This window comes from Rhododendron vialii, chromosome 3a (assembly GCF_030253575.1).
Source record: "Rhododendron vialii isolate Sample 1 chromosome 3a, ASM3025357v1".
NCBI lineage: Eukaryota > Viridiplantae > Streptophyta > Magnoliopsida > Ericales > Ericaceae > Rhododendron > Rhododendron vialii.
In genome coordinates this window covers 2,192,941-2,217,884 of record NC_080559.1, presented here as the reverse complement: position 1 = coordinate 2,217,884, position 24,944 = coordinate 2,192,941, and the positions used below count along the sequence as shown (strand labels likewise).

Sequence of the window (24,944 nt, the reverse complement as noted above, 5' to 3'; positions counted from 1 at the left end):
TTTTCTTTTTAAATTTTGGTTCCTTTGAAGAAGAGATGATATAGTTTCTTTTACAATACTTTTGTTCCAATAGTTTCGATCTGTATGATGTCTGGCTTTGTAGTCTTTTGCATGTTTAGTAACTCTAGTACCATTAGTAATGGCAAAAATGACAATTTTTAGAATAATGATTTATCATGAGTAAAAAGTACAGTAACAATTTACTCCAAGTCTCTAACTAAAAATACACACTTATCAAAGGTGCAAAATTCGGATACATTTGGAATGTTTGTCTAAAATCTTAAACACATTTATTTTTCTGCGGCTTGTACTCGATAAAGAACAGGTTAAAAACAGTTCGACTACCCCCACAGCTCTGTTTTACCATTCTGTTTCACCGCTAGCTCAATCTCACCGTCTTTCTCGGGATATGTTTTTAAACTTTGACCGGTAATAAATAACTCATGACCGGTAATAGTTTGTTTTTAATCCAGACCGTCCAAAACACTTTTGGACGGTGAGATTGAGAGCAGAAGGAGGAGCGGTAAATGAGAGCAGTAGGGGTAGACTGTTGGTGTTAAAAAAGTCACAATCCAAACGCTTCAGTTTGGCTTTTTTTGTTTTTACTAATGCTTCTAGCAAATTCTCTAAACCATTATGTACGTAAGCTTCAAAAACATATAATGTAATCAGTATATAGTATAGGAAATTGATTTTCGCGCTTCACTTTTATATGTAGGCGTACCACTTTGCACTGAATGTTACTGATTTATGAATACATTTTTGAACCACCAGAATAAGGGTCCTACAGTATACTACTATCATATAATTAAGCCACAAAAAGATATGATTTGAAAGTTATGACAACCAGAGTTAGTTGCTCTTTTGGTTTGCAATTGCTATTATTGGTGAGTGCTGATTGCTTGTGGGGTACTTTTCCTCAAGTGTCTATGATGAATCAAAGCCTTTCCACAAATGTATGTGGTAACCACATTTCAGATTTTGTTTGGCTTGCTTACGTTTTCTTGAGAACCAAACAAGGTGCAATGGGCACCAACCTTAGCCAGGTGGCCCTTTTGGACAGGCTGAGAGTGAGAGATGGCAGATGGGTAGAGAAGTGGCCAAAGGGGACCTTTCACTCTTTTTCTGTTGTTCTTTTCTTTCTTCTTTCACCAATTATTCTTTTTGCCTTTTTTTTTTTCTTTTTAATTCTTGAGAACTTTCACTTTGACCTTCTTTCCTTGTATCAAAAATACTTTTGACATCTTTACCTCACACTGATCGCTTACCCCCTGCAAATATCTAAACTTGAGGAGTTATTGTCTTTTTAATTTTGAGCTATGCCAAAGTATAGTTCTACTATCTTTTTAACCTTTTTGGTTAATGTATCTTCTTCTTTTATAAGAGAGAAGTGTTTGTTGTTGAAGTCGGACAGGTCAAAGTAAGTTTTGCTTGAAATGCAGGGGTCAAAGTGATAATTTCCCTTTCTACAACCACATGGCTGGACAACCAAAAGCTTGCTTGAGCCAATGACATTCCTACCAAAGAACACTGACAGTGATGGGAGATATTTCCATTTGTTGGAGAATAACTAAAGAAATAGTAATAAACAATGGAAGAAAAACTTTTCCCCTTTTATGCTTAAACAAGTAAATTCATGCATGTAAGATTTGGAGTGAGAGCTTGAACATGAAGTTGGATACACCAAACTAAGAACAAATAGAAACTCCTGCATTATCATCTACTAATACATTTCTCCTTTAACTTTTATCCTCGTTCTCAACCCAAAACAGAGAACTGGAGTATTCATCAAGATTCATACAATCTATCGACCCACGTAAATCAAGTAGTTACCCGACCTAAATCTCAGGAGAAACGAAATAACTACTTTTTCCATGTACGAAAAACTGTCGTACAAGTACCGTCATATGTCTCATGAATCAGATCATTTCTCACGTAAAGGGAAATAATTCTTTGAATGTATAGTTCTCCAAATCATCCCGAGTCTAAGAACAACGAATGCAGGAAAAAGGGAACAACAATGGTTTTGAAACATCCCATCTATAGTTCATACCTCTATTGTTAAGTCATAAAAATGTCGAATTTCAACGGACCACGTTAACGAGTTAAGTAGGGAGTAGAGCCATTATCGCCATTATCTCACAGCTGCTTCATTCCATCTACGCCGTTTGCAAATGTGTCTACGGCATACAAGTTTAGTCCTCTTGTCCGTCCCGGTGCCCCTCCTTTAAGCGTAGATACATCGAGTACAAACCTGCTCAACCAAGACAAATAAACACACAAGTCATGACAAATCAACATTCATAAAGTTGCCCATAAAACTGACTGGATCATGGATTTTGTCGAGGGAATTATGGAGGTAAAGGAGAAAATGAGTGAACCATTTCCAGTAGATAGGAACAAATTATTTGTGCCCATCTTCTTTTTGGATTCTTTTTTAATCCATTCTCGAATTCATGATTCAATTGTACCCTATGCCAATGATATGTGTAGGGATCTTACAACTGTTTTGAAGCCTTTTCAACTTCTGCCGGTCGGCAGTTTATAAGGATTTTCTGATCAATCTTCCACACTGAATGAACCGCAGGAAGATCTACAAGTTCAGACACTGCATTGGCATTCACAATTCCATCAATTTTCAATAAAGACAGAAGGAATGCATTGAAACCAGATGAAGACTGTTGATTGGAATGCAATGCAAGTAATTGGAGGAATCCTTACATGATTTAGGGGTAGTGCTAACAATTCCCTCGAGACCCAAGAGTTTCTGCATCAAATACAATAATAAGCACTGAGAAGTATTTATTATATATTCCTTTTCCAGAATAAAATTTTCTATTTGCAAACACAAAAAATGTAAAGTTCAGAGTACTCATAGCTTCCATATCAGCTCCACCTTTGAAAACAGCCGAAAATTGGAAAAACATCATAAAAGGTGTTATCTGAAAAATGGGTTGTTAAAATTTGCAAATAGTTCGCCAAATAAGCTCTCCGTTTCTTGGCAAATGAAAACAGGAAAATAAGGAATCTAAGACCTCACCTTAAGACTCTCATAACAAGCCTCGAGGTCATTGTTGACCAAGATATGGTCAAAAATGCCTCCCGATTGTCCTTGCTCAAGCTCTGCCTTAGCATTTCGGAGTCTCTTCTGGATCTGCTCTTCTGTCTCAGTTCCTCTGTGCAAAAAGACCCGAAAGAACTCAACTACAAGGGAATCAAAAAGCTAGAAGGTTTTGCAATCTCTAGCTTTATAATTAGGTCACCTTTCACGAAGGCGCTTCTCAAGCTCATCAAATGATGGAGGGCAGATAAAGATAAAAATGGCTTCAAGAGTACTAGCCCTCACAGACCGTGCCCCTTGGACATCAATGTCAAGGATGCATCTCTACATCGCAAACAAGCAAACTATTCAAGCATGCAAAAATGAAGAGCAAACGCCAATAGCTAGAGAAACTTAGTTTAACAAGAGTATCTCCAATAGTTTTCTCATTTTTCAACACCAAAGCTATTTTTTGGCTAGCTACCGTGTCATGTTGCAAAAATTTGGCAAATTGCTCTAGACCTCCAGTTGTGTCAAGTACTTTTTCTGGCTCTACCCATCACAACCGTTTGGTCACTTGCAGCAGAAATGTAGATGCCAGAGTTTCTACCATATTGATGATGAACCGAGAAATCTTGAGCCACATTTGGCTTGATAAATGGCAAAGCTATCATTTGGATTGGGATTCAGCAAGCCATTGGAGGGAATTTTTTAGGAGCTCTTGCCAAAAAAGAAAATGGCTTTGGCCAGAGAATTGGCAGTTTGTTGGGGTTGCTCTTAAGACTACACTTGGATCTTGGATTTGTTGGGGAAAAGAGCGAGGAGGAGAAAAGACAGAAAAATAGGCTATGCAATCCTTTTTCTTATCCTTTTCCACAACAAATTTCTTAAGGGTTTATGTACTTTCACCGACAAATCATTCAATAGACAGTCCACAAGCTTCCAACAAATGGGCCAAAAGCAAATTAGCAGTCTATAACAACTTTAAGTCCTTTCAAATACTATCAGCAAGCATCCAATTGCTTGCCAATTTAGATTCCTAAACTGGAGTGGGGACCTCGAGTGTACCCCCATCACTAGTCATAGTTCTTATGAGGAAAGACCATAATTATTCATTTCAGCAAATCTAAGAGAAACTTTGTTGTGCAAATTCTTCCCTCCAAATTAGTCATTTACGTATTTCCTCTTACAAACATGACCTTTTTGGAAGTAATTTCTAATGGAACCAAACATTTAGTAGAAAGGTGGAATTGGTGGTGCCTCAATCTTTTCTAAGATAGGTTGGAAAATTCCAGTGGATCCCGTTCTCCCAACAATAAGCCGAAACTATAGCCTCTTTTGGCACTCAATTTCTACAAAGACACCAAGTACTTAGGTTTTATCTACCACACAATCTTTAAGTAAATTGTAAATTTGTAACTATCCAAGAATTGGGTCAATCTGGCAGGTTAAAACGCCCAACACATACACCAGATGCCCCAAACTCTTCTTTCTATTTAGAAAATCAGTGGCATTTAACTGAATTAAGATTTTCCCTCATTGGACAAACAAATTCTTTTTTTATCGATAATCATTTGACAAATAACTTCAAGAAAAACAAAAGCAAAAGGCAACAAGTCTATACCTTGCCTTCATCTGCAACCACCTCAACAGCTTCAATACTTGTTCCATACAAGTTTCCATGAACAGCAGCAAACTCAAGGAACTTCCCATCTTTTATCGCTTTTTCCATAACACTTCGGTCAGTGAAATGGTAATGAAACCCGTCTTTTTCCTTCTCCCTTGGAGCACGGGTTGTGTGGCTCACAGAGAATCCAAACATAGATGGAAACTCCTTCATTAGTTTGGCTATTAGTGTACCCTTACCCACACCGGAAGGACCACTGATAACAATGGGCTTCTCAGCTTCACCTCTTATTCCCTTACTCCACGCGACCACCTCAGTTTCCAAACTTTCCCTCTGCTGCTTAACGAATTTGGTGTCCACCTAACATCATCAACCCAAAAAAAAAAAACTTTTAACCAACAACAAAACCGAGCCTCAAGTCCCAAAACCAAAGTACAATGGCAAATAAATAAAGTCTGCGCAGAAGGATTAAAAAGCATTCAAGTAGTACATGCGAGTAAAGTAAATCCATTTGCAACCTCTAATAAAATAGAGTTTGAATTCTTTTTTTACTACTGATTTGAAATGACTTTAACCACAGAGTAGTCTCCCTTAGTAGTTATATATTAAGGTCCAACATGTAATAGTATGCACGCTGCCCCCAAACTAATCTAGAAAGTTTGCATTGATAGAAATAAAACTACCTCAAGAAACCAAGTGCAATCATCAGGAGATGAATCCCCCTTAACAATCAGTATCCGGTCTTCATTTAAAAGCACAGCTGAATGTCCCTTACATTGCTTTGGCTTTGTTCCCAGCACCTTTGGAACGATCCTACAAATTCCAACAGAAATCGATAAATCCAAGTCCTAACCGAATCACAATTACTTCAACCCATATTTAGAGTTTAAAACTCACAACTGCCCCGTAGATCTGTCGAGGATCTGAACTTCAATTGTTGATGTTGATTCATCATCAGTGCCACCAATCAAATACTGATTAAAGCCAATAACAGACCTCAACTTTTGGTGGGCGATAAATTGTACGAGCTACTTCCTAAATAATCTTATAGGTGAAGATTGAACAAAAAATGGCAACATACCGTTTTATCACTGACTATGGTGGTCGTTTGTGAGCCTTTGGATTTCAATGCAAACCCATTGGTGCATTCACTAAGCAGATCTACAAAGAGAGCTGGAGCTTCTCCCTAAAAGACCACAACCCAAGACAGCTCAATTCATAGAGAAAAAAAAAACCCTTTTTGATTTTAGAGGTAGTACTTCGAAAGGATCTAAGTTCTTTGATATTATGGAACATGATGCCCTCAACGGAAACATATTCATGTAGCCGACTCTAATTGATTGGGACTTAAGACTCGGTTTGGTATGATTTAGACCATTTGCAATTATGGCCAATATTCAACTGACAAATATCCAACCACATTTTCTCACAAATTCAAATCCGTTCTAAACCAAATTATGCTTTCATTTTCATTTGAAATAAAAGATGCACAAAAGCAACTCACCATGGAAATATATATTCCTCAAATCCAAGATTACACCTGATTAAGACACATTTGGGAAAAGAGATCAGATACAGAACACCCAATTTCCAGATCTTCCATTAAATATAAAGCATGAAGAGGAACAAAGAAAGAACAGTGACTGGAAAGAAATAAACGACAACTTATTAAACATCCCAACAAATCAAGCAAAAAAATATCTAAACTTGAACATTGTGGATTCAAAATAGACAGCCAAAAACACCAAACCCAGACACTCAGTAGGCTATAAATCTGAGCTGGAGCATTGTAATAATCAAACTTGCTAAACATGCCAACAAATTAATTGAACAAATCTAATCATGGTTCTAAATAGACAGTCAAAAGCACAAAACCAAGATACCATTTGGAATTCCACACACAGTAGGCAACAAATCTGAGCTTGAGCATTGTGAAAATCAGGAAAAAAGAAAGCCCACACACAAAAACAAAGATGCCTACAAGTTTCCAAACACATATACCAGGTAGAACAAAATTAGTGGAGGATGCTCGCAAGCTTACCGACACCCGAGTTTTATAAAAAAAGAAAAAGAAAAAAACCTACAATTTATGGCGCAGAGAGAGATAGAGATACGAACACACACATATACATATGCATGTGCGACATGTGGAGCTAATAGGAAAGGGAAAAATTCAAAAGAGAACAAAGAGAGAAAGAAGAAGCCCACCTGAATCTGGAAATCAATAGATCAAAAGATCGAATTTTTTAGTTAGAAAACCAAAAAAGAACCAGATTTTGGGCTATGTATCTTCAACGGCCAACTGAAATTTCTTCTGGGTAAAAATTCAAAGGGGAGGAGAATGGGTCAATGAAAGAGGAGTTGGGTTTTTTTTCTTCTTTCAACCCGCACAGATCTTTTGAGTTTTCAAAGCAAGACCAACTTTGGGTAGAAAAAGTTGGGTGCAAAGAACAAGTTGGGATTGAAATTGAGGAGCATTGGCATATTTGTAGGGCAAAGCTAGAGAGAGAGAGAGAGAGAGAGAGCGCTAGAGAGAGACAGGGGTGGGGAGGGAAGGGGGGAAGGAGGTGGGGTTTTGGTCGCATTCAATTCACGAAACCACCAAGACTCGAATACCGGCTTTTTCCTTCTTCTTTTTTTAATCAGAAATACCGACTTCTAATTTTGGTTTTCAGTTTTTGTTTTATTTTACTAATGTTTAATTTAATATTGGGCATTGGAGTAATTGTGAGGATTCTTAGTGGGTCCCTCCAAGTGGAAAAGCATATAACACAAATCTAGGGTTTACTGTGGGCGTGTGACCCAACGTATTATGGAAGTGTAAGTTTGATTTTTTTTTGGATTTGGATGCAGGGCAGCCAGTTGAAGAGGTAAAAGTTCATATAGAGGGCCTCACAAGTGGCGAGCACGTTCAGTAGTTCTCCCTCGTAGTTGTTTCTAACTACTTTTTGTGAGTATTGATGAAACAGCTATTTTTCGTGAGTATTAATTCTCTGCAACTGACTTTAAGTAAGTTTTAGTCTCATGCAATTTGAGTTCAGGGATAACTCCTATATTATAAAAAATACTTATATATACTATGGGCGTGTGTGCTTGCGTTATGTTTGGAACGTTTGAAATTATGAGCAAATTAAGGAACATAACAATGTGCAAAATATGTTGACATGGCAATACGGCACTAGCTCTTTCTTTTTCTTTTTGAAAATTAACAATTTTATTAAGTTGTTAAAGAGACACTGGCACATAGGCATGTTGTTAAGTCTATTATTGTATTCACAGACTGTCTCTAGAATTATATTTCGTTTGTACCTTTTTAAGTTTTTAATTTAATAAATTTAATTTTTTATAGAGACATTATCACTATACCTTAAAAACTATGGCTTTCCATTTTTTAAAAAAATATCATCATTACACTTCTATCTAAGAATCTTTTAAATGAAATCTATTTAGAAGGGAAAAACAAGAAATGTGTTAGCTCCTATCCACTAAATTTTCAAAATTGCACTAATTAAGGGACAACCAAAATTGGATGGTCGGATCATAAAAAGAGGACGGATGGAGTAATACTTTTAGTTTGTACTAATACTTTCTAAATTATTTATTTTTGCACAACATTTTATCGTGGGATTTTTTTTACCCAATTTTTGACTCACATTATAGTTTCTTACAAAAAAGAAAAGAAAAGAAAAGAAGAGGAAATCGAAATTTTAAAAACATTAGAATCTTATAAAAATGGGTATATATGTTATTCATTTACATAAAAATAAATAGATACTTTTAACTTTAAAGTATCTAGGTAATTTTTTGGATTATTCATATTTTACCATTTTTATTTCTCTCGTTAAAGCAAATTGAAAAATTGGTGAGAAAAATTTGCAAATATAAATGTCGAAAAATGTTCAACGTTTGGCATGTTGCACATTTTGTGACTGACACGTGTAGCTTATGTATTTTCTCCACTTTGAAGCTAAACCCTTGTTAAGTCACTTCACCGACTTTATTAGATTGAAAATTCAACCATTTAAAACCTTGGTTGCGTTTGACTGGAAAAGTACTTTAAAACATTTATTATGGAGCAAGACAGGAGATTGCGATTTTTTATTTTACAATTTTAGTGGAGTAATAGATTGAGGGGTATTTTTGGTAGTGAAAAATTTATAATTTTTTATTTATAATTGAGAAATGAACCCGTGATAATTTGATGTATTTACACTCCAATTAAATAAAGCTAACCACATAATTCCTAATGAATTAGAACAAACTTGACATTTCTTTAGTAAAAAACAACCCATTGCTACGATGAAATCTATTTTGTTGTCGTATAAGGTCCGTGATGGTCGAGCAAAAAAATTGTGCGACTTGGGCAACCTCAAAAATCTAGCATAAACAAGATACTAATAGAAACATATAGTGTGATATTTGGTATCGGAGTTTAAGTTTATCAATTATTTTTTTGAAAAAAATGATGTTATCGCGATGCTTTCTTTCGTTATCGCGTAGTTGGTTCATTGGTAATCACGCAAGTAGAGTCAAAAATTAAAGTAGGGTATGTACGATTTGTTAAATTGTGAAACTTACAATTGTATTGACCAGCTTACGTGGAATTCGGCGCACTCTATGTTCTACCTAGAGACAAGCAACACAACGTTAATTAACGTAACTACGTAAGTGATATTAATTAGTGAATCGACTTGCTTAGGAACTGAGAGAGTGTTTAGTCAAGTGATTAGCCATTAGGCCCAGGGAGGCCAGGCCAGTCTTGTGCCGGCCCATTTCAAAGCAACAATCTTGATCACGATGGCCCAATTTCAGGTCCATGAACTGATTGATGGCTTGATCTTGGAGGATTATTATTTTTTATTTATTCAAAAGGATCTCGCATTTGTTAGTTTTTTGTTACTTCTATTTTGTCGATTAGTATTTGTTTATCTCACCGATAGGAATTTAAGAACTAAAAATTACATTCAAAACTATTTTTTAACGAAGACAAAAATAATCGTACAAAATTAATTTTAGATTCATTTAGTCGAGACGAACCAACAATGTATTTAAAAAAGCGCAAAAAAAACAAATGTGAAAAAATTTAAAGAAAGAAAAAAATAATCCCGAATATTATTAAGCCAAGATAGGCCTAAAGGCCACTATTTATAATTTATGTGATAATTTCATGCCAATATCGCGTGGGTCACATGAATATGTTTTCAACAATTTGGTACGTGTTATTGTCGAGAGAAGAGTATAGTAATAAGTGACGTAAAGAAAAGAAAAAAAAATCATTTGGCACATTTTCCTTTCCCCTCTGTTTATGAAGTTCCGTGACCTAAAGGCTAAAGCTATCCAGATACATTGCATAGCGTGGGAATCGTTTTCCCCATTTGAGTTGCTGGTTTCTACATTTTAGGACCAAATGACATTCATTCCGAATGAATAAATTCTCAATTGGGAAACTAGTTGTCACTCTTGGACACATTTCTTCCACTTGACTGATGGATTCCGAAATAATATATGTTCTCTGGTTGATATGGAAATTCGTAAAGGATTTAGTAGTAGTAACAAGTTTCGGGGATGCTGCCGAATAGCTTCCTGTAGAGGGGGTGCAGAGCGGTCGATCTGGCTGTTTATCTCTGCACGGACGGTTAATTAGCAATGAAACTAGACGATGTAGACAATATACAAAAGATACACCGCCTGGGTCGCATTTGGCCATCATGTCCGCCTTCTTGCATGTTCCATACTTCCATTCGTGCATCTGTTGCTTCCTTTTTCAGTTGCTCCGTTCTACAGCAGTGTAAAATCTTCTTTAAAGTGTCACAAATACTATGTCTCTTTCTAAAAATAATTTCACGATCCATTGTGTTGTGGGCCGAATAGGATAGATGTAGCTCAGTTGGGTCGAACAAGCAGAACAACCGGGCCAAAACATGGTCTGAAAGCATGGTCTGGGCCATAATATTCAATAGTTAAGTAGTTATGCATGTAATAGAATCGGATCGGAATGTTATGATCTGGGCCAAAACAACCCAAATGATGCACCTTATCGAGTCCCGCCTTTTAGACCTAATCAACTCGCAGGTGCCAGCTCACCCATGTGCACCTAACTGTTTGGCTCCTTATATCGTACCCGACGTCAGCTGAAGCGATTACCGCACAAACCGGGCACCAATACACATAAATGAGAGCTCATATACGTGAGCGATAACCACCTTATCCCATACGTCAGTTATGACATCAGCCAAAACAATTATCGATACCAAGTCTTTGAACTCAAAACAAGAGAAGAAGATCAATCCAAAGGGGTACACTGTTTTCTCTTACCCTAATCGCTCTATATTTTCCTCTCCACTAGCAACCACTTACTTAAAACATCGAAGTGCCTCGCCGGTCAACTCCAACCGATTTGGACACTAATGATGGGTGTTATTTATGCAAGTTAGGACGACGGAGCCAAGCTATCCCATACTCTGAAGGGTCCCATATCAAATATCACAACCTCACATGCTGCCATAATAAACTTAATTTGTAAACTCTGTCGATGGAAGTATTTTGTGCTTATTTTTCATTAGAAAAGATTATACATTCGTCTAGTAACTCAAAGTAAGTATTAACTCATTGCAATAGATTAGGAAGAAAAGTTCACGTGTAGATCATGAGAGTTCACTTCAAATGATTAATAATACTATATGAGTGAAGATATTGGTATATCCATGTAAAAAAAGAAGAAGATAGTGGTATATCACTGTAATTGAGGATAGTTTCATTTGTTTTTTATCCGAACTGCGCACCCAACTAAGAAACATCCATGTACACCTAATATACATTAGATTGTGTGTGAGACCATTTTTGGATTTCAGACTAGTACTCCCTTCGTCCCAATTTAATTGTCACTTTTGGGAGTTCGTGCCACTTTTTAATTGATTATATCTTGTAATTTATAATGTTTTAGGTGATTTTGAAAACATTGTATTATAGAACAAATCGAGATCTATCAAACAAGATCTATATTGGATATAAAATTCATTACCAATTTAAAGATATAACTAGTTTTTTAATCCAGTTAGAATAGAACTGAGACAAGTAAATTGGGACGGAGGGAGTAATTATAAAAGCTATTTAATTTGGTTAAAATACTCTTTTCAGTGTCCTTGAAAAAATCAACTCCTTCAAAATATTGCTAAAAACTTGACAAATTCATTCAATTTTTATCTCTGAAAATTATGGATGAAAATAATTGAAACTCTTAAACATTTATTTTAAACAAATTTAACGATTTCGATAATTTGTGAGCACTCAATTTGGTGCTCTACATTACACCAAACAGTGTGCCCCATAGTTTTTCAGGAACGACAACATGCCTAAACCGAATCCAAGCCACTACCCACGAATTCGATTTCCTTTCTCCCAAAATTCCTGTACCTATGCTTAGCAAAAAAAAAAAAAAAGATACTGCACCTATGTGCTGAGTAAATTTCCATCATTGAATTGTATGATTTTATTTATATATTTTATATTCAACAATCAAAAAATCACTCGACACAAAGTATGATGGACATGAGTTTTCGGCACACATATACTGCCTCATGCCCACCTCACACGCTCACAACAAATATTCCTCTCTCTCTCCCTCTCTCTCTCTCTCACTCTCTGAGTGTGCTGGCACAGTGCATACAGATCTCGAACCAGTCGGACCCATTGACAGATCCATCAACGCCAAAGCAGTGGAGAGTGGCAGAGCGCTTAAACAAGAATTCAACAATATCCTTCAAAGGTGAAGTATCGATTTCCACATACGTATATCTTCGCGTGTACATGTATACACGCGTTGACCCGCCATTGTTATCTTCCTCTGCAATTATCCATTATTACTTATTCCTCCGCATTTAGGTCATTCGCCACTACTCCGTCGTTCTACGTTCATCGTAGTTTTTCATCCGCCCTGATTGAAATTGACCTAGCGAGGAACCGATACGTATCTCTGCATGTATATATACATTACACACACATATCCATTACTGATTTCTCTGCAGTTAGGTTATTCGCAACTTCTCTGTCGTTCTGTGTTCATCTTGTTTTTTTTATAAGTCCAGATTGAAATTGACATAGCGAGGAACTGATACGTATCTCTGCATGTATACATACAGTGTGTGGTTATATATATCTATAGGTGAGAGATGGGAGGGGAAGAGAGGTGGTGTGTGGTGACCGGAGGCAGGGGATTCGCGGCGAGGCATCTGGTGGAGATGCTGATTCGGTACGACATGTTTTCGGTTCGTGTTTCCGATTTGGGCCCCTCCATCAAACTGGACCCGGCCGAGGAGAGTGGAACCCTAGGTGAAGCTCTCCGGTCGGGCCGCGCTCGATACGTGTCTGCAGATCTTTGTGACAAGTCCCAAGTACTCAAAGGTAACCAACTCCTCTCTCTCTCTTTCTATATCCTGATTTAAGGGGGTTTGACTTTGGCTTTTTTTTTTTTTTGTATTCGGGTGTGTTTCGGCTAAACTTAAGTGGTGTTTTCGCTAAGCTAGAAGTTGTGGAAAACTTCTTGTCACTACTTTGTAGTCAAGTTGTTTCTACTAAATTATACGTAGACAAATTTTTATATTGCTTTGGGCCTTTGAGGAAGAAAATGTGTTGGGTGTTTTAGTTAAATGGAAACAATTTAACTAAATGCAATAAGTTGTAGAGGAAAAAGATAGTGGAAACAAGGCCTAAATGGACTAATGACAATAGTAAGTTGTTTCCGCTAAATGATAATTTAGTTGATGTATGTAAGGAGAATGGTCTACCTAGAAATCTGTGAAAACATGGGCTTTTTTGTCCATTAGTTTAGCTGGAAAGCACCTGAACTTCTGTTAGTTTTGCACTAGAGTCTAGATGTTTTTGGCTTACCTATTTGCATGAGTCTGAGATTTTTTGGTTTGTTTTGATCTTTAGTGAAAATTTTAAACTGTTTGGTCATAATTGTTTAGTTTTATAATGCTCTCATTGAGACTAATAAATATCCAAAACATAACAAAATCTAGAAAAGACATAAATGAGTTAGACCAAATGGGGACTTTTAGTTTCTTTCACATCTTGATAATGGGTTTCAGATTGTCAGCATATCCAATGATTCAAAAGGACTAAACTAGGCTCCAGCGATTTCATAAAATTGGTGTTAGAGAGCCTAAATCTTTCAACAAATCAAGGAAGAATCAAGTTCTTGAATAAATTTGGTGAAATAGGCTTTTGGGGATAAGGTTGTGATTCTTTTAAATTTGTTTAAAGTGTGATAGAATATTTTAATGTTTAGAACTTGATAAAAAGGTTCGTGATTCTGTGCTAAAAGATAGTTGAATATAGGCTTTTGGTGAAGTTGGGGTTTTTTGAAAAAGACTTGATGGAAAAGCATCGTAGTGTTCCATGTCCAACCAAACTTTTTCTACCTACATTTTACTAATTTATGTAGGAAAATATTGGAGACGGGCTTAGAAAGGGAGTTCCATATGTTGAGGATTTCAAATGATGAAGAAATGGGTTAATAATAAGACTCATAATATTATTTGTTGCTGTGTATCGCAAAATACTCGTGTTATTATTGGTATTAAATGTGTACATGGGTCATGTCACTGTCATGCTAGTTAACAACATTATTGGCTGGGAAAAATATCTTCTGCAGCTTTCCAAGGAGCTGAGGTTGTTTTCCACATGGCTGCCCCAGATTCATCCATCAACAACTATGAGCTCCATTATTCAGTTAATGTCAAAGGTAAAAATGTTGCCTGAAGAATTATGAGCTCCATTATTGCAAATTCTTTCTTTTATTTGTTCCAAGCCAGTGGGTATATAGCTAAAGTTTTATTCCAATTATGTCCTGCAGGAACAAAGAACGTAATTGATGCTTGTATTGAGCTTAAAGTTAAGAGACTTATATACACGAGTTCCCCCACTGTGGTCTTCGATGGAATTCATGGAATTTTTAACGGGGATGAATCATTGCCATATCCAACTAAGGTGATTCATGAATTTTTTGAAGCAGCAAACTAACTGAGTTTTCATTTTCCTTTTAACATTTGTTGTCAACCTTGTATAATTGGCTGAAATGGGATTAGGATTTTATTTGGACTTTCCTATCACCATTTTCTTCTTTTTCAGTTTCTCAATTGGAGATTTTGGGTGAGTTTGGCTAAACGGTCTTATTTTCCTTCACAAATACAAAGGGAAATAAGCCCCTTTAGCCTGTTTAACCCCGTAGGGAAAGACACCCTTTATTTTCTACTATTCCAGAAAGCAAGCTTTACTGATACCAAGATTAAATTAAAGCGTGATACAGATGCTCTGTTTCATTATAGTCTACATTTTCATAGTTCCCTTTCTGATTCTTTCCGTACATTCTCAAATTCCACCTGTACACAGATGTTTAGGTGAAAAATAAAGCAAAAACAGAAAGGCAGTTTGTTTGAGAAGCTCCCTTATTGGACATCTTTACATCTTCCAAGATACTTTTGCCTTATATTTGTCTTCGAGTTTTCTAACTTATTAGAGAATCATGTTCGTAAAAACTGATTTTCTCTACAACTACTCTAGCACATTGATTCATACTCTGCAACTAAAGCAGAAGGAGAGGCGCTGGTCATCAAGTCCAATGGTATTAATGGCCTTCTAACTTGTTGCATCCGCCCTAGCAGCATTTTTGGTCCTGGTGATAAATTGCTCGTTCCATCATTGGTGTCTGCTGCAAGGGCTGGTAAATCAAAGGTAACTACGTTTTTTGTTTCCCTAACTCATACTGTCTATGTCTCCTCTCTTGTCAGTTCAAGAGTATTTTACGATTTTATATGGTTCATTCAGAGTCAAGTTGGCAGATAAATAAGGTTTGAATCACATGATCTTTCATATAATCATCGATACACGATGCATTGTTGCACTTAGGGCATGCGAGATAGTAAATGTGCCGCATAAATCAGCCCTCCATACAAACAGTCAATCAGTGAATGTCCATGTCAGTGCCCATAAGCCTTTCTTTCAAAAGATGATTTCTTATGAAAGGATGTAAGGTGTGGTGTGGACCTGATTTATAGGACCTTGAATCCGTATCCCCTGCATATGTGCCAGTTGCTACTAGTGTGGTTTTCACGTATAATGGTAAAGAATGTTTATGTGACATTGGCAGTATAACTTCTTCAGCGTTCTGTTATCCAGTCTTGCGTTGCCTTCACTACATTTCTGTCTGTGGCTCCCAAAATTATCCTCTGGCATGCTTCTTGTCCTTGAGTTTTCTTGTTGGCTTCACTTGCTGCTTCTTATTTCTTCTCCCTGTCAGTCAAATGAAACGAGACTTCTAGCCTTGATTGATATGGCTAGCCTGTTGACTGACATGACAGTTTTGAATTGAATCTGACGTTTATGTTTCAGGTGAACTGGTTCATAATGAAAATTTTCTTTAGCTGAAGGATTAAGCATTTGATGATGATAATAAATCTATCGCCTTGTCCTAAAGATGTCTTTTGAGCACCTGAAATGTAGGATGTATAGTAGTTAAAACATTTGCTTTCCATATGTCTGTATGATTTTGCTTTACATGGTTAATGTTGTTCACCATACAATACATTCGAACATTTCTTTTGCTGGAAGTCGTTTGCTAACATCCTAATTGCTGGTCTCTCTTTTCTGTTCAATATGTGAGCAGTTTATTATTGGTGATGGCAATAACATGTATGATTTCACGTATGTTGAGAATGTGGCACATGCCCATATATGTGCTGAACGAGCTCTTGCATCGGAGGGTACAGTTGCCGAGAAAGCCGCAGGGGAGGTAATATTTCAGTTCTTTTTAATATGTAAACTAGGGTTTGTATTTAGTTGATTCTGCCCAGTTTTATCTTCACCAATGTTTCTTTTCATCTTGGTAAGAAAGCAATCTGATTGAAAGGACAGATGATGCAGGACAGATTGGAATAGGGCTAAGTATGACCGAAGACGAGGGAAAGGGGCTGTTTTTAGGACTGTGAATAGTAGACGTGAACAGTATTTTTAAGGAGGGAAGAGTAAGAGAAGGATAGATCTAGGCCTCACACCTAGGTTACCAAAGGCATCACACCTAAGGCCTCTTTAGCATCACACCAAAGAATGAGATTGCATCACACAATCATAAAGCTTAAAGCTAAATTTTCATTCAATCAATCATGATTTGCCACAAGGCTTACAATCTTATTTATAACCATTTCAACTTGACTCTAGAACTTCCTAACATAAATAACCTTCAACTAACTTTAGACTTCCAAAGACACATTGAACATAGACTCTTTGACTACATTAATGACATGGAAAAACTTATGACTCTTAGATCAACTAATTGACTCTTTGACTACACTTAACATTAATGACATGGAAAAACCAAATGACTCTTTGATCAACTAATTAACTCTAAAGACTTTTACTAGAAAATTAAATAGACATTTTGACTTGACTAAAACCCAAAAGACACTCCTAAGAATCCAGCCCATGTCTAGGCAATATCCCAAGTAGATCTATGGCCAATCCTAACCCTTAAAAACCGGATAATGGTTAAATTACTGAAATACCCTTGGCCACCTTTTCTGGACCGCATCAACAGACAAATAGACCTTATTGTATTCCTTGTAAACAGCCAATGAAACTGGGTTTCTATCGGAACTGCTCTAAATCTAGTAGGTATTTCAAAAAGGACATATCAAACAACAACCAACGGATTGTAAGATATTGGGTAGAGATTCTGATATGCCAGACTGAACTGCAAATATTTGCAGTTTCACTGAGAGAAAGAGATTGTTGTTCTTTCCAGTGCTATTCACCAACCTCATATGACAGTGTACATTTGCATGTATGCCAGACTTATCCATTCTTGTTGTCTAACGACAACTTAATGAACTTATATGGGAAGTTTAACCTTATATTGGAAAATGGTACTCGCATGCCATAATACGTTACTTCACTTATTCAGAAGATTGCATGGGTTCAAGACATGAAAAACTATGGGTTCTATTGGAAAAGTTTTAACATATAGGACATGGGTTCCCTAGTGGCTTACAAATTGGGTAATGTGTGGCAATGTGGCTGTGGTGCTGTCGTATAAGAAATAAGACATACAAGGGGCTGATCCTCTCTTCTAACTGTCGTTTGGTCAGTTTGTTGATATTAAGCTACTCTAAGACTCTTTGTACTGAAGTTTGTTATGTGATTGGACAATAATTAAATGCATTTTCTGATTCTAAATGAATGCTGTGACAGGCAACTTTACTACGTTATTGTTATTTTCCAGGCATATTTTATTACTAATATGGAGCCAATCAAGTTTTGGGAGTTTGTCTCACTTGTTCTTGAAGGTCTTGGCTATGAAAGGTACTCATCGTTCCTACTTTTTTCCCCTTCTACGTTTCTTCATCAATGCATGAATCAGTTGTGTTGAGGTCATTTTTTATCTCTTGAATGTTTTGTCTTCAAACTCTTGATTTTTCCATCCACGGCTTCGTTTCATCTATGTTGAGCCTTTCTGTTGCTTTCAGAACTTTTAACTGGTATTCACCTCTTACTTTAATTGGAAACTTTGTAAAGTGATTTTTCGCATTAACAGCCTGCAGTGTTGAGTGTTGTCAGAATTGGGATCATATGCTGGATCGTTTGGGGGTGGTGGTGGTGGTGTCCGGCCAAGCATATAAATTTTTTGTTGATATTGATATGTGATTGGAGATTTCTTGAAAGTATGTCAAAAAGTAACCCAGGATACAGAAAAAAGTTTTGTGAAACATATGATGCACTGTAAAAAAATGTACTTCATGCTGTTCACAAAAATAAATATGTACTTCATATTATAGAAAGCTCTGATAAAAAAAGTTTCGGAGTTCATTTGAAAAGAGGTCAAAAAGGGCTTTGTAATTTTTAACTTTATAATGCAATCGAGATTAGAGGAGGAGGAAATAGGAAGATGATGAACAAAAAGTCATGTGTGAAGGTGATGATTATGAAACAGAAAGATGAAAAGTGTAGAGTGGACTATAACGGTAGATGCCAAATTTCAATGACATTTCTTCTGCTCTATGTTTTTACCAAAATGCAGGAAGACATAAATAATTCTGGTAGTTTAAATTATAGTTGAAATCGAAACCAGCGGAAGCGAAAATGTTTCTGATTTACCTCTTTCGTGTTTGGTCAAAAGTTGGAATGTCAGGGTGAATTATGTGCCCCGGTCACGAACTACTCTGTCTCTAGCAGTGAAAACAACACTACAAGAGACAAGAGTGTTGTAATTGATTGCCACAGTCCAAGGGCTACACTTTGTTCTTGGGAGAGAGAGGGATAGAGCAAAAGAGAGCAAGGAGGCTCTGTTCAATTTGCAGTGCCTACGAAGCTTGGGAGGAGTTCATTATATAGCCAGATTTTGGGTCAATACAGGAGTATGTGTTCCATATAACACATGGGCACACAAAAATGGAGAGTGCGTATTAATCTTCCAACCCCCCTCTTGTTGGATCTCCAACTACTGCCAATCAATCCAGTTTTACCTATAACTCTCCGAAAATTCTAGAGAAAACTACCATGGTTTATATACTCAATGCTGGACATCTTTTCAAAGAGACAAACGTAATGAATTGCTCGTTCATTGCATGGGATACCACAGGTGATAGAATACAGAACTTGTGCTTGAGTGATTAGTTTTGGGTAGGTAGGTAGTATTATAATTGTTAGAACTGGTAGACAAACTTGTAATGTATGTATCCTAATCCCATCCTAGTAATATTCTCCACAATTTAATGTTCATCATTAGCCAAAGTTATGAACAAGTGCGATTTTATTGCCAGAGTGAGCATGTCATGGAATCTTGAGTGACTTGGCTGATAACTGTATAATGTTAACACCTTTTCACTTGTGCTCTGGTTGCTTTTTAGGTTATTGCCCATTGAGCTTTTGGTTTGGTCCAACTTGTATAACTTTCCTTGATAAGTTGTTTGTCCTTGAAGTTTCTGTGCACAAGAGGAAAATAGGAAAGACAAATAATGCATACTTTTGTTCTATTTATGGGTGCAAGACCTACACCTTTTCCTTCATATTTCTTCTTTTACTATGGAGGCAGGGGTCACATGATGTCATGTAGTTTATGATACCATTTTTCTTATTTCTAATGTTATTTAGTTTGCAGGCCAAGAATAAAGATTCCAGTATTTGTCGTAATGCCAATTGCACGTCTGGTCGAGCGGACGTATAAGCTGTTAGCTCCATATGGTATGAAAGTTCCCCAGATCATACCATCAAGAATCAGACTTATATCTTGCAGCAGAACATTTGATTGTTCAAAAGCAAATGATCGACTTGGATACACACCTATTGTACCATTTCAGGTCTCACCATATCCCATGAAACGAGTGCATGTACATCTTTTCTAACAATAAATGAAAGAAAATACTAGTGGCTTCCCTGAATGAATTATCCCTAGCTCAATTGCTCTTGGGGTTTTCTGCACTTGAAGACATGCCTGCTAAAGTTTTCCATGCATGCATCTTTTTGGTGAACTTTTTGCACTTGAAGACATCCCTGCTAAAGTTTTCCATACATGCATCTTTTTGGTGAACTTTCTGCACTTGAAGACATCCCTGCTAAAGTTTTCCATACATGCATCTTTTTGGTGAACTTTCTGAACTTGACGACATGCCTGCTAAAGTTTTCCACACATGCATCTTTTTGGTGAACCAATTGTTGATATTTCATTGCTGCCCTTAATTGCTTCAGAATTTTGTTAATCTGAAGCAATTGATGATGAATGATGAATCACAAATAAATACAAAAGATTGATAGCTCATAACAGTGGGCTAATTTTTCCATGTGCAAATGTCCATGGAAGTTATATTCTAAATTTACTTTCGTTAGGTTATATAAGCTGTAGTGAGCACATCCAGGAATCAAAATGCTTAATTACCTTGGTGTATTTTCTACCTCTAGTACCGTTTAAATTGTTGTGGTAATGTGTGGTTGTAGTCATCGAAAAACAGAAGAAGAAAGAAAGTGATAATGTGTCGTTTTCTGCAGGATGGGCTAAGGAGGACAACTGAATCATACTCACATCTGAGAGCTGAATGTCGACCGAAAAAGGATGGTCCATCAAAATCTTCCATATGTCTTGGAAGAGGGTTGGGTAAGTATGTGAATACTTCTCTTCTGAACCAACGACCGCATTTATGGTTGCCTCAGCTGCTTGTCCTACTGATGTTGGCATCATATAAGCATTTGCTCAATCTATTGCAGACCGCAGGTCTAACAATATAGTTGTTAACTACGTATTCTTCTGCCATAACCAATTATCGCAGTGGTTGTGGTACAAAATACTACTGTCGGTATGTAGACTCTCCATTGGGGAAATCCCTTTTTGACCATTCAATAGGTGGCTACCTCTTGTACTTTCCTAACCAACTATTGTTATGGCTGGCGTATTTGGTTGTATATGTTTGAGTTTTTTCATTGTCTGTATGGAGGGCTTGACAGGCAACGTTGGGCCAATTACCATACACTAAAGCTTTTAGGGCCTGATTCAATATATTGAGAAAGCTAGAAAGAACCAGATTAAGTGTAAATAAGATGTCTCATATATGAGCAACCTGGGCAGTCTTGTGTACCATGATGATTCTAATGGTTCTTTGCTGGACCATCTAGTTAATAGTAATCATATAACATATGGCTCGCCTTTTGGAGGGCCCAGTGTGGAAATATTGGTCTGGGAAGGGGAGCCGTATCTCGAGCATGCCTGTTTCCCTTGGGTCCAGTTTGTCTGACTGAACTTACAATGATGGTGTATTTAATCCCATAGGACATTTCATATGACCAGTAGTGATGGTATTAATAGTACCACCTTCTCCAAATGTATGATCAACTACGTATCCCATGCCTGTGTGAGATTTCTTATCTGGTGTATTTTTCCTCTTGACAGCAAATGTTTCGACAAAATTTAGGATATGTGGTACCCTTGGTTTTCGCCCAATCTGATTTCAAACTGGACAAGCGAACTGGCCCTTAAGGCATTGATTTTGGGGGCTCGGGAATCCTAGGCCAGATGAACTTGCTTTCAATAGTTTCGATGAGTGTCAATGCCCAACACTTGTCTGCCACGAACAAGGTTCCTCCGTAAAAGTGTTCATGTGTCTTAGGTTACGTTGGTAAGATGAACATGTCGAACTTGGGTGGGATTTTTTTTTCTTTTCAGGATGACGACTTTGTATGACAATACTGAGTATGAAATTCATGGATTGTGGTTAATCATGGAAAATTGCAATGTCACTAAATTTCTTATCTAAGTTCCCTCTTTTGAAATATTGCTTGAAATCTGTTTGCTGCTGCTGCTGCTGCATGTTGCAGTTGCTGACATACTTCTCTGGAGGAATAAAAAGCAGACGCTTACCACAGTATTTATTCTTCTTGCCGTTTACTTCAACTTCATAGCACCTGGATATACCATCATCACTGCAGTTTCAAAACTTCTATTGGTGGTATCTGTATTTTTGTTCATCCATGGTATTCTTCCAGAGAAAGTGTACGCATTCTATTCTTTTTTATCTTGAAACAAATTATTATACCTAACCAAGAATATATAATCTCGTAAGGGTTTGTTAGTATGGCCTTTCATTGGCAAGAAGATCATTCGTTATCAATATGCCTCAATAGCTGGTACTCCCTCCATCCCATAATTTTAGTCCTTTATGGAAGTTCCAACTTTTTAAGGGAACATACATTTAATGCACTTCAAGTCAAATCAAAAAGTATCTATTAGCAAAAATGACTCTTTATCTGAACTTTTTGAAGTGTTCATATTGTTTTGTGAAGGTAATTTTGGAAAACAACAAAGTTTTTGGCTCTGACTTTTGAAGTAGACATGTATTTTGAGACGTTCCAAAATAGAAAGATGGACCAAAAGAAAGGGACAGAGGGAGTAGATTTAATGTTCTGACTTCTGAGTCATCCAGCATGTATGATTGTATTGTACTGGCTCTTTGCTACCTGATCAAAAAATTATTTTCTGTTGCCAAGTTTAGTATAATGGCATGGCTGGATGGTGGTTGACAGAAAGAATTTTGCTATATATATTTCTTTTGAAGCTGACTGAAGTCTTTTATTGTTGCAGGTTGGGATATACAATTGAGAAAGTTCCTGGGTCAAGTTTCCATTTCTCAGAAGAGATGTCACGACAAGTCGCTCTCTCTGCAGCCTCTACGTGGAATTCTGCAGTCAATAGTTTAAAATCTCTTTGCAAAGGAAATGATTGGACGCTTTTCCTCAAGGTATCTATCATGGTCACATGTCTTGTCCTTTCTTTGCATTCACAAAGCCCTGGACAACTAGATTTTGCCTTCTCTTTTTTCTTTTTAAAAACTGTTGAATAGTGGAGACTAACCCGTTTGTGTCTAGAAATGTCTTGATTCACTAATTCACTGTCTGGAAAGTGCAAATACATCAGTAGATTCATTAATGTATTATAAAGGGTGGAAACATGGAAGTCAGAGAAACTTACTATCCAGTTCATTTTAAAGACCATATTTGGATGCTTGGACTTGAAAAATGTAAAATATGTAAAGGTAAACCAATATTCATTGTAAGCCCGCAATGAAAACCCTCAACACTGCTTAGCTTGTACTAAATAAAAATACCACAAGATTAACGTTCATGTAATATTATTGTACCCTAATAAGTCTAGAAATAGTACTTTGTTGATGCATACTAGGGTTTCATAATCATCATAACTAACTGCCAAGCTGGTAGTGTGTCTTAGTGTCCCAGACATTAAGTGACAAATAGTCACAAACTTAGTCTTTTATGTCTTATTGACTTGCTGCTTTTGGGGATACAAATATTTCTTCCTCACCCAGTGATACAGAATCTGATTTGGATTCCCTTGTAGCTTCCATCTGCTTTCAGCATGATCCTACGACTTGGTGGATGATAATTAGAGGAGCTGGAATTATTAAGAATGGATGACCTACACAGCCCTCTCTGTTTCATTCATGAGGTGTACAAACTCGTATGATCCGATCATGCTTCTTCTATGCTAACCATTCCTCCGTTGAGCTTTAGCTGAACAAAAACCACTACTACACCAAAAGGAGTGAATAAATTTATAAATTAGCGCATGTGATTATCCAACAGTGGAACCCCTTGGATTTCCACTACCACTAGGAGAAGAGGAGAAAAATATGGCAACAAGCATGTGGTACTGTGTGATGTGGGTTTACTTAGAGATGTGCATTTACGTCATTACGTCTGTACTGACTTATATTTACTGGTGTTTTATCTGGTGATGAACAGGTGGTTCTCTCTCTATTGATTCTCAGCTTCCTTGGTGCCATTTCGCTGCAGAATTTGTTTATTATAGGTCTGAATTTTCTTGGTTTTCCTTTTCCTTGGTCTGTTTAGAGCAGTCTTGGTTACCCGTATAAATTCATTAACAACTTTAGAGGTTTAATTTCATTTTTGCCTCTCTTCAGAAGAGGCCTCTAATTTTGGTGTGCGGTCGCAACTCTGACTCAAACAATGTTTTCCCATCATTGCAGGACTTCCCATTGCCTTTGTTGTTTTCTTCGTGTACGAAAAAAAGGAGGAAGAGATAGATCATCTGGTTTCAAAGTTTCTCTCATTTGGATGCAAATTAAAATCTAATGTCACCGGAAAATGCCTCAAATCCGAGAAGATTCAGTAAGTACCTAACATTTTGTTGCTGTGAACGGACATCACTCATTCCAGTTTTTCTTGCTTTGATTTGCAAACGAGATGCAGAACTTTGGAAGAGGTATTTGCTATCACATTTCATGTGAAAGATGGTCAAATCTTTGGGGAAGCCAACAATAGTTTGGTTTGAATTTTGTTTTTTTGTGTTCCGTTTCCTGGTATTTTCTCTCAGTATTATGTTGTTGTGTCAGATGTACTTGACTCAATTGGTTGGATTTGTTCTTGTTTGGAGCTCTTTTCGTTCATTTGTAATTGTATTATCTGCTTGGACCTAGAGCTTTATTTCTTTGAACTGGGATTAGTCTTTGTTTTCCAGACAGAAGGGAACTTTCCGAAGAGTTATTAATTGATGGGGTTCTCTCTCTCTCTCTCTCTCTCTCTCTCTCTCTCTCTCTCTCTCTCTCTGTGTGTGTGTTTTTGTAATCGAATAGGAAAAGAAATGCTGAATTTGGCTTGTTTATTGGAGTATAGCATTCTCCGTTTAATTTACACGGAGAAGGTCAGTATCGATAGAGCAGTTGAAAACGGGGCACTTGATCCAATGGTTGTGTAGCAACGGTT

General features: G+C 36.9%; 2 protein-coding genes across 4 annotated transcripts; one reads left to right on the top strand and one right to left on the bottom strand.

The window, feature by feature from the left end:
- Positions 1 to 1,848: 1,848 nt before the first annotated feature.
- LOC131319564 (guanylate kinase 2-like) lies at positions 1,849 to 7,261 on the bottom strand. Its single transcript, XM_058349878.1, has 11 exons — positions 6,876 to 7,261; positions 6,172 to 6,207; positions 5,749 to 5,853; positions 5,565 to 5,641; positions 5,351 to 5,480; positions 4,665 to 5,027; positions 3,264 to 3,385; positions 3,041 to 3,176; positions 2,722 to 2,767; positions 2,503 to 2,608; positions 1,849 to 2,254 (listed from the first exon to the last, which is right to left on the bottom strand). The coding sequence occupies exons 2-11, from the start codon at positions 6,172 to 6,174 to the stop codon at positions 2,140 to 2,142; spliced, it is 1,203 nt and encodes a 400-aa protein (XP_058205861.1). The 5' UTR covers positions 6,175 to 6,207; positions 6,876 to 7,261; the 3' UTR covers positions 1,849 to 2,139.
- A 5,036-nt stretch (positions 7,262 to 12,297) lies between these two features.
- Positions 12,298 to 24,747, top strand: LOC131319093 (3beta-hydroxysteroid-dehydrogenase/decarboxylase). Of its 3 annotated transcripts, XM_058349212.1 has the most exons (14): positions 12,298 to 12,432; positions 12,549 to 12,690; positions 12,806 to 13,067; positions 14,323 to 14,412; positions 14,524 to 14,657; positions 15,231 to 15,401; positions 16,333 to 16,458; positions 17,944 to 18,023; positions 19,819 to 20,017; positions 20,703 to 20,808; positions 22,023 to 22,197; positions 22,786 to 22,942; positions 23,964 to 24,030; positions 24,209 to 24,747. In XM_058349212.1, exons 3-14 carry the CDS (start codon positions 12,836 to 12,838, stop codon positions 24,352 to 24,354), a joined length of 1,683 nt encoding a protein of 560 aa, XP_058205195.1. In that variant the 5' UTR covers positions 12,298 to 12,432; positions 12,549 to 12,690; positions 12,806 to 12,835; the 3' UTR covers positions 24,355 to 24,747. The 3 variants fall into 3 exon arrangements, with proteins under 3 accessions (XP_058205195.1, XP_058205197.1, XP_058205196.1); XM_058349214.1 differs by lacking the exon at positions 12,549 to 12,690 and having other exon boundaries at positions 12,305 to 12,432; positions 12,829 to 13,067; XM_058349213.1 differs by lacking the exon at positions 12,549 to 12,690 and having other exon boundaries at positions 12,307 to 12,432.
- The last annotated feature ends 197 nt before the right edge of the window (positions 24,748 to 24,944 follow it).

Excerpts from the sequence above, each read along its gene's own strand:
- LOC131319564 (XM_058349878.1), bottom strand. Across the intron at positions 5,642-5,748 it reads CCATAGTCAGTGATAAAACG|TATTTGATTGGTGGCACTGA; the intron begins GTATGTTGCCAT and ends GGCTTTAATCAG. Across the intron at positions 3,386-4,664 it reads TGGTTGCAGATGAAGGCAAG|AGATGCATCCTTGACATTGA; the intron begins GTATAGACTTGT and ends TTTGCGATGTAG.
- LOC131319093 (XM_058349212.1), top strand. The coding sequence starts at position 12,836 with ATGGGAGGGGAAGAGAGGTGGTGTGTGGTGACCGGAGGCAGGGGATTC. Across the intron at positions 14,658-15,230 it reads CATTGCCATATCCAACTAAG|CACATTGATTCATACTCTGC; the intron begins GTGATTCATGAA and ends CAACTACTCTAG. Across the intron at positions 24,031-24,208 it reads GCAGAATTTGTTTATTATAG|GACTTCCCATTGCCTTTGTT; the intron begins GTCTGAATTTTC and ends CCATCATTGCAG.